This window comes from Metopolophium dirhodum, chromosome 2, assembly GCF_019925205.1.
Source record: "Metopolophium dirhodum isolate CAU chromosome 2, ASM1992520v1, whole genome shotgun sequence".
NCBI classification, from domain to species: Eukaryota; Metazoa; Arthropoda; class Insecta; order Hemiptera; family Aphididae; genus Metopolophium; species Metopolophium dirhodum.
In genome coordinates, this window is record NC_083561.1 from 17,590,252 (window position 1) to 17,608,639 (window position 18,388).

Here is an 18,388-nt window from a genome sequence, read left to right on the forward strand (position 1 = left end):
TCAAAGTCCGATGATGTTAAATCCTGGTGATATTAACTAAAAACAACTAATTTGTTCATATTATTGTATATTTTAAAGTTGTATTTAATTAAAATTGTATTGGACAAATATTGAATGTAACTATGCCAAACAGTTAAATTAACAAACAAATAAAAATGTTTTGATACCAGCACGTGACCGATCATTAATTTTATCCGTACAGCTGCAGTTAGGGTTAAGTATATTTATCTGCCTACAGCAATAAATTATTACACAACGAATCATATATTATTTAATTTTTTTTATATCACCATTTTTCTAACAAATAGAGGTTCTCACAATAAACGAATCCTTCATTCTGTGAATCGTATGTATTTCTTACATACACATTACCACGTTCACTTGTTATTTGATATTTGTAAGTACATGTATGTAATAAAAAGGTGGGTAAGTGGATGTCGCTCTGCTGTACAGTAGGTGACAAGTAGGTCACTGTAATGGATGGTGTTAAATTAGAATTCAATGATATAGGTAAAGCATTGTATAAGAAAAACGATTCTGAGCGAAAACGGTCAGTCAGCCTATGATATTACTAAGTATATTTGATGATATTATTGTGAATAAAGTAATTTATATATATTCACTTATTTACGTGGAACCTTGTTTTAAATTTTCCATCTTCAGCTACAAAAGTTGAACATTTTATACATTTTTAACTACAAAATAATTAATACATTTTAAATTTGATAAATTTTGTGAACATTTATGTATTTTCAATATTTTTCAACTGCTATTGTAACAATATATCAGGAGCCTTGCATACAATTTTTACGCTTTTCTACCCAACAAATAAAATTTTATAGAAAAAAAACTAAAAAAATTGAGAACTGACAATATACGTAAACAGCTCAAAAAGAGTCAAATTATTTCAAAATTGTATGGTGTATACAATTTGACTCTTTTTGAGCTGTTTACGGACATTGTCAGTTTTCAATTTTTATAGTTTTTTTTTCTATAAATATCAATAAAATTTTATTTGTTGGGTAAAAAAGCGTGAAATTTTAATATAAGGCTCCTGATATATCGTTCTAATAGCAGTTAAAAAATATTAAAAATTTATAATTTAATAATTATTTTGTAGTTAAAAATTTATAAAATGTTCAACTTTTATAGCTAAGGATTGAAAATTGAAAACAAGGCTCCACGTAAATAGGTTATATATAAATTATTTTATTCACAATAATATCATCAAATATACTTGGTTATATCATAGGCTGACTGACCGTTTTCGCTCAGAATCGTTTTTCTTATACAATGATATTATATCATTGAATTCAAATTTAACACCATCCATTACAGTGACCCACTTGTAACCTACTGTTAAGCAGAGCGACATCCACTTACCCACCTCTTTAGTTAATGAAGATGAATTTTTTTTGGTATAGTATTAAATTTTATTTATTTGTTTACACCTCTTTCAATATTATTCAGTCATAATATATCAAATTTTTAGATTTATTTCTGTAAATAAAATATCTTTTATGCATAAACTGTAATTATTATTCAATTTAAAAAATACAATATAATGAATAACATTTAAAAATTATCAACACACGCACCTATTCATTTTAGGCAAATATAAATATCTTGCGAACATTTTATACATGTCTTGTTGAAATTTTAAATTATGAAACGTAGGTATGTATATACATATAAAATAAACAGAAGCTGGTTGACAACTCTGGAAATTTAAGAAACTGGTTAACTTGACTCTGCATGTGGTATAATATTATTACACAGACCCGCACACTATGTGTCACAAAAAATTTCGTGCATATTATAGAGAACAAGCAAACAATATTTGTCTATATACACCTTGTGTATTAAAATAATATAAATTTATTAGTGTCATTTTTATTAGGTACCTATTACTTTATCAAAAATTGTTTATACACATCAGCCATCAATCAAAAATTCATCACCATAGGTATAAGGATTCTATTAATATGTTAATTTCATAATTGTCTTCTAGAATATTATGTTGTGAATAATCATCGCTATTATAGAATTAGCTACGTATAACTTATGCACAGTAAATAATGTCTAGGTCTAATATGTTTTATACACAAGTGGGAAAAATGAGTAAGGCTAGATAGGTATTAGTTCAAGTATTACAACTAGAAGAAAAGAAACAATAAAAAATCAACATTTTTTTTAAGATACAAATAAATTATTAATTTAATTTAAACACATTTTACATGTAAATTTACACAAGATTGTGGAGATTATATCAGTCATAGTCTTAAAAAATTAATTTAAAAAAAATGCAGTCTGACTAATTATTTAAATTAAATTGTATATTCTTTAATATATTTGATTTCTAAACATTTAGTTTTTTTACGATAACGCAATAAAATTGACATAAAAAAGATTCAGATTATTATCGTCATACGTTTTCGAATTTTTAAATGGAATTTCAACTTTTTAAATTTTGAGCTCATGCATGTTCTTGAAACGCGTTGTACAATAAAGAATTTAACCTTTCATTTATATTACAAGAATAGGTTAGAATATTTTATTTAGCAATATCCCTTATTTAAATACAAATGGTCATTTTTCTAATTTAAATTTATATTGATTAATTTTTATTTTCCAAAAGGTATTTCAAAATTATTTTATTACTAATATATAACATTCAAAATCTTTATGATTTTTGAATAGATATAAATTCAAATTTATTATGATTTAACCTATCTCTATTTCATAATCTGATATTTATATTGGATTAATTAAGTGAGATTAGCAGAATGTGTTTATTTTTGATTTAATAAATCTTTCATTTATAATTCAGATTAAAAATGTTAAAGCTCAATCAAACGTAAGTTAAAAAAATTTAATTTGATTAGAACTAAAGCTATTTTATCCGTCAGGGTATTTATGTTACAGACTGTAGATTAATTTAAGGCGTTTTTATAAAATAACTAAGAAAATTAAAAACTGACAATGTCCGTAAACAGCTCAAAAATAGTCCAATTATTTTCAAAATTGTGTGGTGTATAGAAAATGCCAATATAAACATTTAGTGAAATTTTAAAGTATCTACAAACACACGTTTTTTAAGTACAATAAAATAAGACAGGGACAAAACTACTGGGAAATTTTTACTTTTGACCCCCCCCCCCCCCCCCCCAAAGTACTAACTAGATTCACTTTCCTATCAGAAAGATACTGTTGAAGAAAATCTAAGCATTTTTACTGTCCTAATAGGTGATGACAGACACAACAATAAAAAAAAAAAACACACACACCATTTTAAAATCAATACATTCATCGCTCCGCTCAGAATCTAAAATAAAACGGTGTATTGTAAATTACATGTCAAGTAGATATTAATAGAGTTTCCATTAAAAATGGTTATTGTTTTTCAAAATACTTTTTTTTAAGTATACTATTATGTCTAGTTTTTCACGAAAGATAAATTTAACTAATTGTTATTAGGTACCTAGTAAAATTAAAATAATATATTTCCTGCTATTTCAATAAGTTACTTAATACACATAGAAATCTAAATTGGAAATCTTTGTCAAATGTAATTTTAAAATTTAAGATTGATTTTTTCTTTTAAAATATTTAATGTCAGCTGTATTACGCGATCAGGTACACCTACAAGGGACTTAGAAGAAAAATAATTTTTTTCAGCTGTATCAATTTACTATTTTGGTTCTTTACTCTGCAAGATTTTGGATATTTGATCATTTTTCATATTGTATTTATAATATTATGGTTCTGATTAAATTATTATTTAGAATCGATATATTTTCCCTATAAGTATACACCTCAAAACCAAATTTAACTACCGTAAAATCCTTCGTTCTAATGATGTACAAACCCCGGAATAACGCCAAACACGAGAGACTGACGTTAGCAGCGGAAAAGTAATTTTGAAATTGATTGAAGAAATCTTATATTTTTGATCACATCAATTTCAAGTATAATAATATAACCCACGCGATGCGCTCTTTCGTGTATTATATAACACAGGGACAAAAATACATAGTTACAGTAGGTACATACTATTATATTTTAAAATATAATGTTATTATAGAATGAATGAATCCATGTCAGGTTCAAATAAAAATTATGTTTTTGTACCTATGTGCAATGTGCCTTACTTTACTAACTGATATTTTTTTTAGCTGAATCTATTTTTACTAATAATAATTAAAAACAAAATACGAATATATAAATATACATTTACTTACAGAATAATACGTTGCTCGTCATATTATACATTTATAATTCAAGAAATATGAATACCCGATTAAATTACGATCGATTTTATTTAATAATATAATACGTATTTTGGTTTTGCAGGATTAATTTTTAAATTGTTTAAAACGTACCTATAATATTTTTTATTAAAAATTAGTAATTTTAGATTCTGAGTGGAACGATGAATGTATTGATTTTACAATGATGTGTGTTTTTATTTTTATTTTTTTTTTTTTTTTGTGTCTGTCATCTCCTTTCAAAAGTGTCGTGAAAAACAAAAGAAAAATTAAGGAAAAACGGGAATTTTTACGCAAAATCTGTTTTTGAGTAAATCGATTTTGGTTTTTGGTGTAACTCTAAAACAAATGAACGTATATACATGAAATTTTCACTGGTTGTTTATATTTGCATTTTCTATGCACGATAAAATATTTTGATTTATTTTAAATTGTTTAGGAATATTTTGTGTTTCCAATTTTATTAGTCTTTTTTTCTGTGAATGTCAATAAAAATTTATTTGTTAGGTAAAAAAGCGTGAAAATGTAATGCAAGGATCCTGATATATTATTATAATATCACTTAGAAAATATTATAAATACAAAGGCGCAATTTTTTTTATAAGCATTTAAAGTTCGAATTTTGACAACATTTATCAAATTTAAAATTTAATAATTATTTTGTAGTTAAAAATGTATAAAATGCTCAACTTGTATAGCTAAAGATTGAAAATTTAAAACAAGGTTCTACGTAAATAGGTAAATATATAAATTACTTTATTCACAATAATATCATCGAATATACTTAGTAACACGAACTACTACACTGTAGTTCGTGCTTAGTAATATCATAGGCTGACTGACCGTTTTCGCTCAGAATCGTTTTTCTTATACAATGATATTATATCATTGAATTCAAATTTAACACCATCCATTACAGTTACCCACTTGTAACCTACTGTACAGCAGAGCGACACCCACTTTCCCACAATTTTTGTTTTTAAAATTAACAGATGGGCTTCTATATTTATTTGATTTATATATTTTGTAAATGCAAATATAGGTGGCTTCATTTTATAAGTTGTTTATTCCGAATCGTCGTTCACGATGAAAACCATCGATCAATATATAGTAGTAACTATTTGAAACGCGTACAAATGATAAATAAACAACATTTGGTTTGAATAAAAAAACTTAACATAAACAATACAGCACGGCGTTATTGATTAGCTATATAGAGTGTACAATATGGAAAATATACATTCATTTGAATACTATAGGAAATACGCGACAAAAGCTTCTCAAACGATTCGCGCGCAAGGGAATGATTCTTTTGTCGAGTGTCATTGTAATTGTCGAGTGTGTAGACCTTATAATATTACATTATAATATTATAATTAATTATATTTATCTAAACTCGATACCGACAGCGATTGACAAAAATACAACCATTCGCCCAAAATAACAATCGCCGAAAGTTTACCCAAATGAAACACGTAGACGCGTTGCATTTCTTATTATACGTAGAACGGTACCTACCTCGCACAAGTGTAAATTTTTTCGTAGGGTGTAAAAGAGACTTCACACGAACAAAAATCCCGTCCGGTAACGATATAATAATAATAATAATAATAATAATAATAATAATAAGTTTTCGTATATATAATATATGTTCATTTCCACTTGAATGAGTGATAGGTATATATGTATAAGAGCGTTACGAGTATACCAAGTCGAGTTTCGTAAATCTACAGCACACACGCATAGGTACAAGTCATATTATTATTATTATTATTATTATTATTATTATTATTATTATTATTATACATTATATACGAGCGACGACCTGCGCACTATCCGCCCTCCGCCATAAGTCAAGTATAATGCGCCACCGGAGTACATGTAAAATGTAAACATATACATTTAGGTAGGTACCTTATGTATTCGTTGTCTGCACCATTGTCAATTAAAATAAAATATTGGACGTGCGTTAAAATCCGGCTGATCCGGAGGGAACAAATGTCTAGTAGAAAATTGAAGAAAATTAATTACAACCACGGTGCCGTTGCGATTGCGATATTATACTTATCCGTCGTCACACACTCACACCACTATAGCAGAAGGTAGGGGTTAGATTTTCGAAAAAATGTATACGATGTGTTAGTGATAGCAGTATAATATTATTATATTTATGAGGGATTTGTATTGTGTGAAATTCTATTGCCGGCGAACATGTCTCTAGCTAATAGGCACCATAAATACATACAATTTTATTATTGAATAATTTATAAGAATAATTACGTAAAATAAAAACAAAGGTTGATCAACCCCTTCTCCCCCTACCACTCATATCCGCCGTTGCGTCATAATGATTTTTATAATACAATTATTATCACCCGGTGCATTAAAGGGGCGTCGATATTTCATCTCGTTGCGACCAATACTGTACAGAGTCATTTCCCGCTTTTCTGTGTTAATTAAATGTGAAAACGGTAAGCTTGGCAGTGGTGGATCCAGGGCTTAATTTTAGGAGGGACATGGGGGGGGGGGGGTGGAAAAAGTGGAAAAAGTTCCAAAACTGGCTACAAAATTGGCTAAACAGAGTGTAAAACAAAGGAAAACTACGGCGATTGGGGGGGATTCCCTCTTTGCCCTCCTCCTGGATCCACCACTGATGTGTGGGGGGCCACCCTGTATACGTTATTATATTATAAATTATAATATCATTATAGAGCTGCAGCGGCGACGGCATAGGATAACTGCAATTATAATTATCATCATTATATTATTATCCCGAGGAAATATTTTCACAGTCGTCGGCGCTTTGTCGTCGTCGGTGTATTTACATATAATACTATTGTATATGATGTTCGCGAATCACGCACATATACAATATGCATACAATAAACATACAATAAACATATATACACACACACACATTATATTATATACGAGGTAAGTACACGGGAATATACTATAGGTATATGCATTTTATTATATACGGATACCTACGCGCATTGTTATAATAGGTGTACGATATAATAATATTATATTGTAGTTTACTGCCGTGCGCTCTGCAGCAGTCGATGAACTATCACAGAGCGGCAATAATAATTATAACGATCCCGCCCGCCTGTGTATACCCATATTATATGTGAGCATACGTATCTCTACCTACTCGGTGCGCTCGTAATTTATATTATATTCTTATTTTTATTCTTTTTTTTTTTTTTTTGAATTTTTAATTAACTCACCGTGGGATTTGTTGGATACGAACATTTTTAATAGCGCGTGTATCATTATATTATTATAATATATTACATTGTGTAGGCTACGTATAATATTATATACGGGGAAATGCAGACGTTTTTCGAAACAAACGTTATACCTATAATGATTGTAATAATAATTTCAAGTTCAGGTAACAATCAGATGTACCTATATAGTACGGATGTAGGTACTCGTCGCCGTCACCGTGTGTTGGACCGACCTTGAAATCTCGAGCCGATGTAAAGTTGGTTTTTTTTCCCATTCGCGTGTGAGACGGGTAAACGAAATATTATTATTATTATACACACGCTGATCATCTGCATATTATACACGATGGCGACGACCGAACTGGTTCGAATATTTCGCGCCAAATCCCGGCACATAAAATATTATATACAAGTTCCCAAGGTCCACGATGGCTGCCGGCATCCCCCGAGGGCAACCCGCACCGATCGTGTCTGCTCGTCGCGGTGGTGACGAATGCGACCGATCGATGGGCTGAAACGGTGTTTTCTAAAATAATAATGATAGATACGAACAAAATAATGAAATACCTCGACTAGATTTTATTGTCATAAAATAATAGTGCCGTACCATTTCAAGTTATATAATATAATAATATTATGATATTAAAACAATAATGTACCGAAATGTTGTATATAACGCGTTTAGAAATCGAATAAAGTCGTGTATCGTCGTGCGTAAGTAAATTAACAGTCCTATGTCCAGTACCTATATGCAGACCTGATAAAATAAGTAAATCGAATGTATAGGCATTTGTGCGGGTTTTCGAGATTACCACTGCAGAAATCATGCCAACAAATCCAAAATGCATAATATTACACAAGATCATGTTGTCGTAGCGTAAAAATATGAGTTTAACATTATAATAATATTAATGGATAATAATGCAATATCGTATTGTGTTATATATTTTATATATTATGGAAAAACGCTCACGCGTGAAGTTTACGACGACGTCCATGTCTAAATGAACACTTCAAACCACCAACACGATTAGCGTAGGCAGAGAGAGGCATATATATAGAACATATTATTATATGATATATAATAATAATTTAACATAATTATTATTTGTCATAAAATTGTCTCGTTGTATAAAGTATAAACCTATAAAAACGTGATTTTAACTACAATAATAAAATCCCCATGATGTATATGTGTGACACCGATACAGCAAATGTATAATTTTTTTCTCAGAGTAATAATATATATAACAGCGCGAAAACCAGATAATCCGAGATTATACTTTATGCACTGAAGGACCGAAGTATGTACGAGTATTAGTACAGTACACATCATAAATATAATATATTACTTTATTAGTACGTATTAGCTTCATATTAAATCATCAACTACGGGAAATCTAGTGTTTCAAATATATCGGTAAACTGCATACTATTATTGCGTTGATCAAAATGTTAACGTAATTTTATCATTAAGTATAATATAAAAATAAAATTAGGCCATAGTTGCCGGGCTCTAGACTTATAAAAAAAAAACCAATATTAACTGTTCTAATCAGGAATTGTTTTATAAATTCATATTTCATACTTATATAACATTTTACAATATTATTATTGTTTTGAAACGAAAAGCGTCCACTACAAAATATAATTAACGTTACAAAAGTATTATATTTTAATGTTTATTTTTCTTCTTTTCAATGTAATACTACTTTTAAATGTGACTTGTCATGTCAGAAAGTTGACCGTTTACATAATTTGTTTGACAGCATAATAGAATAACGCTTATAATAAGCGTCTGACGTTTTTCCTCATTTATGTCAAGACAGTCATGATCCGTTGTTGTAAATAATTCAAAGTAGTATTGCGCATTAATAAAAAAATATATAATACTCGCCTTACCTTCATAGAGTATTTTATGAGATCTCATCGGCTTTATATCAAATAACGGACATTGATTTACGAGATAATAATTGTACTGCGCGTGTAAATAAATTGCATTGGCGATATTAAAACTCGAGAACGGTGCGTATATGACTGTATTAAATTATGTGGAACAAGTCAATAAACGTCATAACAGTATTATACGAGCGGATCCAAACGTCGAACGGCCGAGGATATTATGGTTGCGCGGCGTATTTAGGTGCGTAGGTACATTGATACAATCGTTTTTTTTTTCCACTTTATATAGACCGTATAATAATAATTACTATATAAGTAGAATAATATCCGATAATATCGATATCAACGAGTGTTGAATTCGTTACTGTATTACGAGATTATCTTGTTAACAAGGACTTAATCCCATGATTACGGTTCATGACAACTACACAACACTGATTTATTTTTTTATTCATCAAGGTTGTTTATGATTATTGTGCCTACATCGTAGCGTATATTATGGGTACCTAAATTTATATTATACACATGTATATATAAACGTACATGCGGCACAGAGGTGCCAAATTGTTTGAGTTTCAATTTACATAGACATATAAATAACACTGGTTTTATCCGTGTTGTACGTGCGTCAAATAGATGACCGTTGTAACGTTATCAAGATTTAAATTTTAAAATATAATAAATGTATTTTTGAGAGTAATGAATATAATGACACAAAAAATTTAAGTATTTAATATATGCATAGGTTATGCGTAGGCATAAATACGTGCTATAATATTATATTGTAATATACAGAGAAGCACTCGTAATTTTAAGCGCAGTTGACCGACAGTCGTGAAAAAAATACAATATGAATATTTTATTTAGCATTTTATTTTATTTTTTTTGTCGAGGATTATTTTGTATACAGATTTTAGATGTATATGTCAGAGTCCTAACTTAAATTTTGGTATAGGTACCTACATTTAAATGTGGGTATTATCAAGTGGAGTCGTATTATGGAATTAAAATATATCTTTTACACTGATATATTTTATTAAAATAAAATTCACTGACAAATTAAATTGTAACAAAAATGAACCTACAGACATTCACAAATGACAAACTAAAAATAAAAACATAAATAAATAATAATGCCTAATAATACCTATATAATATTATTATGTACAAATAATATAGTTGATCATATTATATTGTGTTACGCATACTTACAATTAATTTTCAATATATCGAAGAAACTGAACTAAACTTATTACGATTGTATCTAGATGGCTAGATATATTATATTATTTAATCCATTAAATGATCACAGCATTAATTACAGTTGCAAGCCGTATAACATATTATAATAACATAACATGTCTATTATTATAATACTTATACATACGTTGTAAACTTTTAACTTCATAATCGAATTAAACCATTATTTTTGTGTTTTCATGTGTTTTAATTCGATAACACAATAAATTAGTACTCAGTTACGTTATCGTTGAAATAGTGTACCTACTTACATAAGCTGTATTATTTTGTATGTATTGACATGATGGGTATCAGTGAATCAGCAATTTGGTTTATATACTAAGTTCATATTATGTAATTTGTATTCGTCATGGATCTCTCTATGGTAATATTATTTCAGTGTTTTGAGTTATGACCTATATTCATTATTTTATTGAGTATTGTTTATTCTTTTATATAGATACCTTTTCATATATACTATACAAAATAAAAGCACAACAATTGTTTGTGATCATACCTCGGACCATATTTTATTACTTTATGCCATTAAGTATATACAATTCCTTAACTAAAAACTTAACGGTTTCTACTTTTTGTACCTGGCATATAATGTTTATATTAGGCAGTAATAGGTACGCTCCTCTTTACATAAACTCGGATGAAGTGATAGAGTCTGAGAGGTAAAAAGATAAATCAAATCTGTGAGATACACATAGTCCCATTTTTTAAGTAAGATCACTTAAACATTTTCTTCTTTATCTCCCCACCCCCAAACTAACAAAAAAATCCATGAAAATTATCGCAAATTTGCCAAGAAATTTCTCAACCAAATTTATGGATCGTTGGATTAAATATAAAGATTTTCAACCCATACTGTATTATTATACCAAAAATAAAAATATTACACAACATACGTACTTCATATTTACGTGTTTCAAACAAAAATATTTCAAGTACAATGATACACAAATAGCATGATAAAGTTTAAAATTTAAAATTTACTTTCACGTAGATTCCCTTGCAACTTGTGTATACGGTTAGGCACCTATTATAATATACCATTTATACGTTTCTCAGGATCTCCTGACTGCCATCCGTATATGACTATCTAAGCAGATTTAGTCATAACAATTTACTACTCGTATTTCGAAACGAAGCTCATATATTACAACTTAAATAAAACGTTTAAATTTTAAATCACCTCGTTGTCACCGGGAATAAGAAAAAATGATTTATGCTATGGTCTACTATAGTAATTTGATCTATTTATATCAAACAAAACCTAATTTTCAATTTGAATGTAAAAATATAATCAGTATACAGCTATAATGTTTTGTCTGCATTAGTAAGTAATAATATATTATATTTCACGTAGTATTATATATTTATGTAATGTTTTTTTTGTCGTGGGCGTGTAGGTATATAGATTTTCAAGCCAATTCAGTCGGAATGATTTTGCCGGTATTCAGTGTTTTAAGTGGTTAAGTCTCTGCGCGCTTGTTTTATGATTCGAAACGGGTATCATATTACTTGCGACAACCGTTTTCTGTAAGCCCGGTATATTATACCTGGTGGAGAGGGTTTTCGTATTATTAACATAAGAATATAAATACTTATGAAATAAAATGAAACTTTTGAATATACCTATATATGGAATATAATTGTGTATAGTTATAGGAAATACGTTCAACTAAATAATGTGTATATTATAATATAGGTACTTATGATGTAGTTATATTATACTTATATATTATAATATGTTTATTATATATTTCTATATTTTTCGTGTTAAACTTAACGCTACAGATATACCAACAAGTTATATTATATAGTCACATAAGTGCATAACATGTTTTAACAGCAAAACCTGTTTAATCATAATTAAAAATAAAACAATTTTCTTTTTCATAATTTTTTGAGAAGATTACACATCTGTAATTTGTACATAACATTGGCGTAAAGCGGCAATTTTAATGGGAAATATTCTCATTTCCTTTTTCTTCTATATAGTGCTATTGCTAATTCAATAATATACAATACATATACATAATATGATAGGTACATAGATACTGCGTATATAATTCCTAATAGAACATTTACACGTGCACTGTGTACAATATAGCCATATAGGTAGTAGGTAGGTACATGTATAGAATATATATATTATTAATGAAAATATTACTCTAAACTCAATTTAAAGAATATTTTTAGATCTATCGACACGCCTATTCTCACGCAAGCCATTTTTTCTACGAGAATATTTTTTTTTTTTTTACGAACATCAACGCGAAATGATTAATAAAGGAAACTTCGAGCTTCACTTCAATAATTTCATAGCACAACGTACATAGCGTGAGATATTATAGTATTATTAATATTATATTATTATTATGGTCGTATTATAGACTATAGTATTTATACAATAAATATACATCATGGGATTGGTTACAATTAGATACAAATATGCGGAATGATCCCGTCCTACAAAAATATACCTAATAATAATATTATTTGGTGATCGCAAAAAACAACGCACACAGGCGTGATGAGTGAAAACTAAAAGTGTATCTTATCTTGCGACTTGTGAGTAGGTAGTATCAAATATATTAAGATATGATAGCGAGAGGGAGTCAGAAACCATTAAATAATTATACTATAGACGTTATAATATGAAAATTCAATATTTGTTTTTCACTATAAAAATATGCGAGTACAACCATCGTCTGTATTAATGCAATACAATCTTTTTTTTTTATCAAATATTTCTATACGATATTAGAAGTAGGTACCTATATCCTATATTATAGTCCATACAAATGTAAAAATAATTTATTTTATATTTTATATTTTTAATATAAGTTATTTACAGAATACATTATAATGGCTAATACATAAGTACCCTTATTATCGATTTGAATCCATTAAAGTTAGGTAATAACGTGTTATAATATTAAATATTACGAATTGCTTTAATTGTGAAACCACTCGAATATTTTCATAATTATAATCAATATCAGTATTAAAGTATATGTAAATATTGTTCAAAGATACTACATTTTCGTAATTCTTTTGGCAAACGTGTAAATAATATTATACCAGAAGAAATATTCGGTTTTCATTGGTAATAATCGCATTTCTAATCGTATACATTAAATTTCGCTTTCTTTTTAACGAATAAATCTACCCGGTCATGTGGATAATTTAAAACGGATAATGCACCATGGTGTGGTGTCGTGCTATCTGACTGAAAATAATAATAATAATTACTAAAAACGCCATCATCTCATCCTATATATTATCTGGGATGTGGCGGCCGGTAACGCTGTCAGCGCACTGAACATAACTTAACCGCTGTCATCCTGCTGTCACATGGATGCGACAACGCGACGACCGATTTTCCAATTCGGTGTAAACGCACACAACTGCTCACACGAACACGGTTTCCGTTTTAGAACCGTATTACACAAATGACACTTTAAAAAACAATTCTGTTTGTCCACCCTTTATCTACCCGTAAGTTATAGGTATTCCTATATTAGATAGGTACTTTGTAGAGATACGAAAATTATTATATTTATTCATTATTGCAATAATAGAAAACAACGTTTGAAAAAAAAAAATGTAATTATCTTATGGTCAAAATATTCATAACTATATAGATCATAAGCTGGTTCCTACCATGGCTAAATATATAGGTATGGTCGCAACTTTGTGATACGCAGGTTTCATAGCCGCCCCTGGCAGTGAATATTATCACTTCGATTTATTTGCTAACAAAACCATACAAATTATTAATTTCTTGGCTAAATAAATCCAAAAATCACTGCCAGCTAAGATTCCTTTCCATGCAATAAATGTACGTGCGCAGCCCATAACGAAAATGCGTCTCAATGCGATCATACCTATATATTTAGCCATGGTTCCTACAATCCATCTATTTATACAGTATTATTTTACAATCATGTACTTATATTGATTTTTTTTATTTCTGAACATTTAAATTTGCATTGTATAATAAACTTATTACTCACACGAACATGTTGATAATACATAAAATAATTCTTACACGCTCGTATAATATTATGTGAAAATACTTATAGGTACCTATTTCTATCTATAACATATCCATAATATAATATGGTAAAGGGTAACAGCGTATCGCACGAAAGATAGAACTTAATAATACGTAGGAGTTGTGCAAGGCAAACTTTTTGAAATAAAAGAAAAAATGTCAACGAAACAGCTTTTCAAAGATTATAATATTATTATGCCTATATTTGGCGAGTCACTATACCTGCATGAACAAGGCCATAGGTTATGCGTGCTCACTATTGTGTTACTTTATAGTTTATTCTATTATTTTCCATTACCGGTTATTAGGTAATGACAGTTTTCACGGAATAATTGCGTGTAACCTACTTAGAACATATTTACCGACATATACAATCAATTAAAATATAAATTATTCAAGTATATACAAATTTCGTCGGTGTCGTCTCAAATTGAATTATTGAATCATATCATTTATGTTGTATTGAAATGTACCTATATCGACATTTTCTTTGTATTGTCGACAAACATTTTCGTACAAACATACTTGAGCTTTTGATCCAATTGTATTGAAATATCATGTGACATAATATTAAACTATTATTCTGTATAGATAAATAATATGCATTCTATAGAACTTCTATTCAAATTCTAAAGTATACCCATGCGAATGCATTAGTAGTAAATTGTATACAAAGGTAATTCAAATGAGGTATTCGTGTATTTTAAATGTTAATATAATATTGTGCAGTTTAAGATATAACATTATGATATAAGTGTTAAAGTGTATACCATTGTGATTATTCGTTTACGTTCAACATTATCCATCATATCTTAAAAAATATTCCTACACTAAATAAGTACTTTATCATGAATTATTGTTAGCATCGGTTTTAATAAATTTAATATCACACATGAATATTTTGTATTAATATTTTAGTAATTTTACTTAAAAATCATAAGTACAACGATTTAGTATTATATTATTTGCTTTTAAAATATTTACATAATTAAATTACAACAATACATAGGTAATTCATACTGGTATTTTCATAACGATTTTTATAGAATATTATTTTATTTTAAATATGTTATTGTAGGTAGGTACAATTAGATTAGTTGTTTATCATAGACATGTATCAATCATCGTTATACTTCTATAAAATGTACATTTTTTCGAGATTAAATTAATATTTTCCATGTAACTGTAAAAGTTACACTATTTTATATTTTAATATTTGTTATATAAAGTACGTTGTATATTATCAATTGATAATATCCTATTATGACACTCTTATATTAACGAACGCATGATGTGTAAATGAAATACATTTCAACGCTTTCATCACGTCGTGAACCATCCATTTTGTATATATTGTGTAAATAAATTATGTACATATTGTAATGTTTGTACGACAAATTAATGCATTCAGTTGTTTTATGTAACTATTAAGGATATTCTCCAATTTTTTCACGCAATTTAATTGTCTTTTCCTATTTAATATACAATATATGGCCGATTTGAATGTCATTGGTCATGGTTGACTAACTGAATAATCTCATAATTACAGACTTGGGTAATATTTCGAATAAAGTATTTGAGTATTTATTCCAAATACTTTTTAAAAGTATATTTTACCCAAGTCTGCATAATTATAGTATTACCTTATTAACACAAAACTATATCCATTATTTTATTTATTTATAGACACAGTTCAACACTCCTCTAAACATTTCTGGTTAAAATTACTTCAATTATATTATTCTAAGAGTGATGGATTACATAATGGATTTAAATCAATATTTTGTCACCTCGCATAAACTTTACGTAATGTATAAATAATTATTGAATGACCTATTTAAATACATAACAATTAATGAATTAACTATTAATAGTCATAATTCATACAGTCATCCTTCACGAAACAAAATTCATATTCTAAATTTAAATAAGCCATTTATTTGAAGTTTTAAATAAATAAAAATACTATAAATTTTAGAATAAAAACTAATTAAGTATTTTAGTTTAAAGAGATCTTTTTTGTTTGTTATTTATATATATTTTATCTAATACTGAATGATTCCTATAACAATTAGCATTATATCAATAATAATAATAGTATGTATGTATTTTTAAAATATATTTATTTACATTATTTGAAGTAATTAATAAAAAAACGTTAGTAAAAAAATATAATGTTTTATTTATTTCAATTTATTCTAAAATCTAAATTTTAAAATAGTATAAAATATCGTATTGTATAAGACGATTATTTTTAAATAATAGACTATAACTTTTTGTGAATATTTGTTTTTTATATACCTACTATTGTAAATTAAAATGTATTATTCATAAACACTGAATTTTCGACAAAAATAAAACACTTTATTTTTCTCATATTTAGAAATATATTTACATGTATACATCTTATATTAAATTCCTTAATAATTATTTTTAAGAATTTAAAAACAATATTTAAAAAAAATATGGCATATCTACCTTCAAAATGTTGTTGTACTACATCAACTTTGTTCATTAAAACTTTAAAAGTTCACAAATAATTAATTATCTATTACCTATGTAACTTACGATATTCAATATTTGCACATCAACATTATAAGAAAAATATTAAAAATTTTACAAAAAATAAATAATACCATATTACCATAGATGTTTAAAATACCTACATAATTGCATCGGAAAAGTTAGATTTAGTGTATACTTACAATTAAACTAATATTAATACATTTTTGTAGATCTAGGACAAGTATTCTAATAATAAAATAAATATAGGTATATTAATTAATCATATAGGTAATTAATATTTATGCTATATTATACTCTGAGTCCATGAAATAGCGTTTTATAAATCATACTTATAGTTGCTTATTCACAAAATACAGTCAAATAATTAAAAAAATATAGTTTTTTTAAATTTTAAATTAGTGATAATAATTTTGAATAAATGTGTATTATTTAAGTACCTTAAAAAGTATTAAATAATCACTATCGGTCGGTGTTCCTATTAGGTATATAAACAATAAACTAGTAGGCAATAGTAGTTTATTAATGTTTATTATAGTTACCTTAACAGATTAATACTTGATAAATATTGAAAATAATACCTAAAATAATACCTACCTAATACGTACCTATACGAAGAATAAGAGATTAAGAGAACATCGGTTTAAAGACGATACCAACATATCAATTTTATTAATGTATACTCTATAGAAGGAAATCGACTGTTACAAAATTCGTGTGTACGTAGGTAGCGTTGTATAAAAAATAGTCAGTTAAAAAAAATCTTCGGGTTTGTGCTACATACCTACAACATAGCTACATGTTTGAATCCCGATTATTCGCGCGCCAGTGATCCACACATGCGGTAAACCTGATAAGAACATATCATTTCTTGTAGACAACTAGTCAAAATATCTATTGAACAAGCGAATAGTATCCAGGAAAACATTTTAAAAGATAAAATATCCAAGCGAGAATCGTATAAAAGAGTTTCAAGACGTCTGTAGCAAAAATATTATGACAATTTTATAAAAAACTATCGTGACGTATTGGTCGTGAAGTTGCGTACAGTATTATAGTATTTACATTATAAGTGTATCCACAATACCTACAATACCTATGACGACCGTATTGGCATAAAATCGTATTAATGCTCGTAAATGACACGT

General features: G+C 27.7%; 1 protein-coding gene across 5 annotated transcripts in view; it reads right to left on the bottom strand.

Annotated features, from left to right (window-relative positions):
* The window catches only part of LOC132938507 (ankyrin-repeat and fibronectin type III domain-containing 1), a 160,279-nt gene that overhangs the window by 24,239 nt on the left and 117,652 nt on the right, over positions 1 to 18,388 (bottom strand). The window contains exon 1 of one of the 5 annotated variants that reach the window (XM_061005382.1): positions 9,407 to 9,629. The exons of the other annotated variants lie outside the window; for them this stretch is intronic. Coding sequence (XP_060861365.1) covers positions 9,407 to 9,434 — 28 coding nt within the window. The 5' untranslated portion in view covers positions 9,435 to 9,629. Of the gene's footprint in view, positions 1 to 9,406; positions 9,630 to 18,388 lie in introns of those variants that run through there. 5 annotated transcript variants of the gene reach the window in all.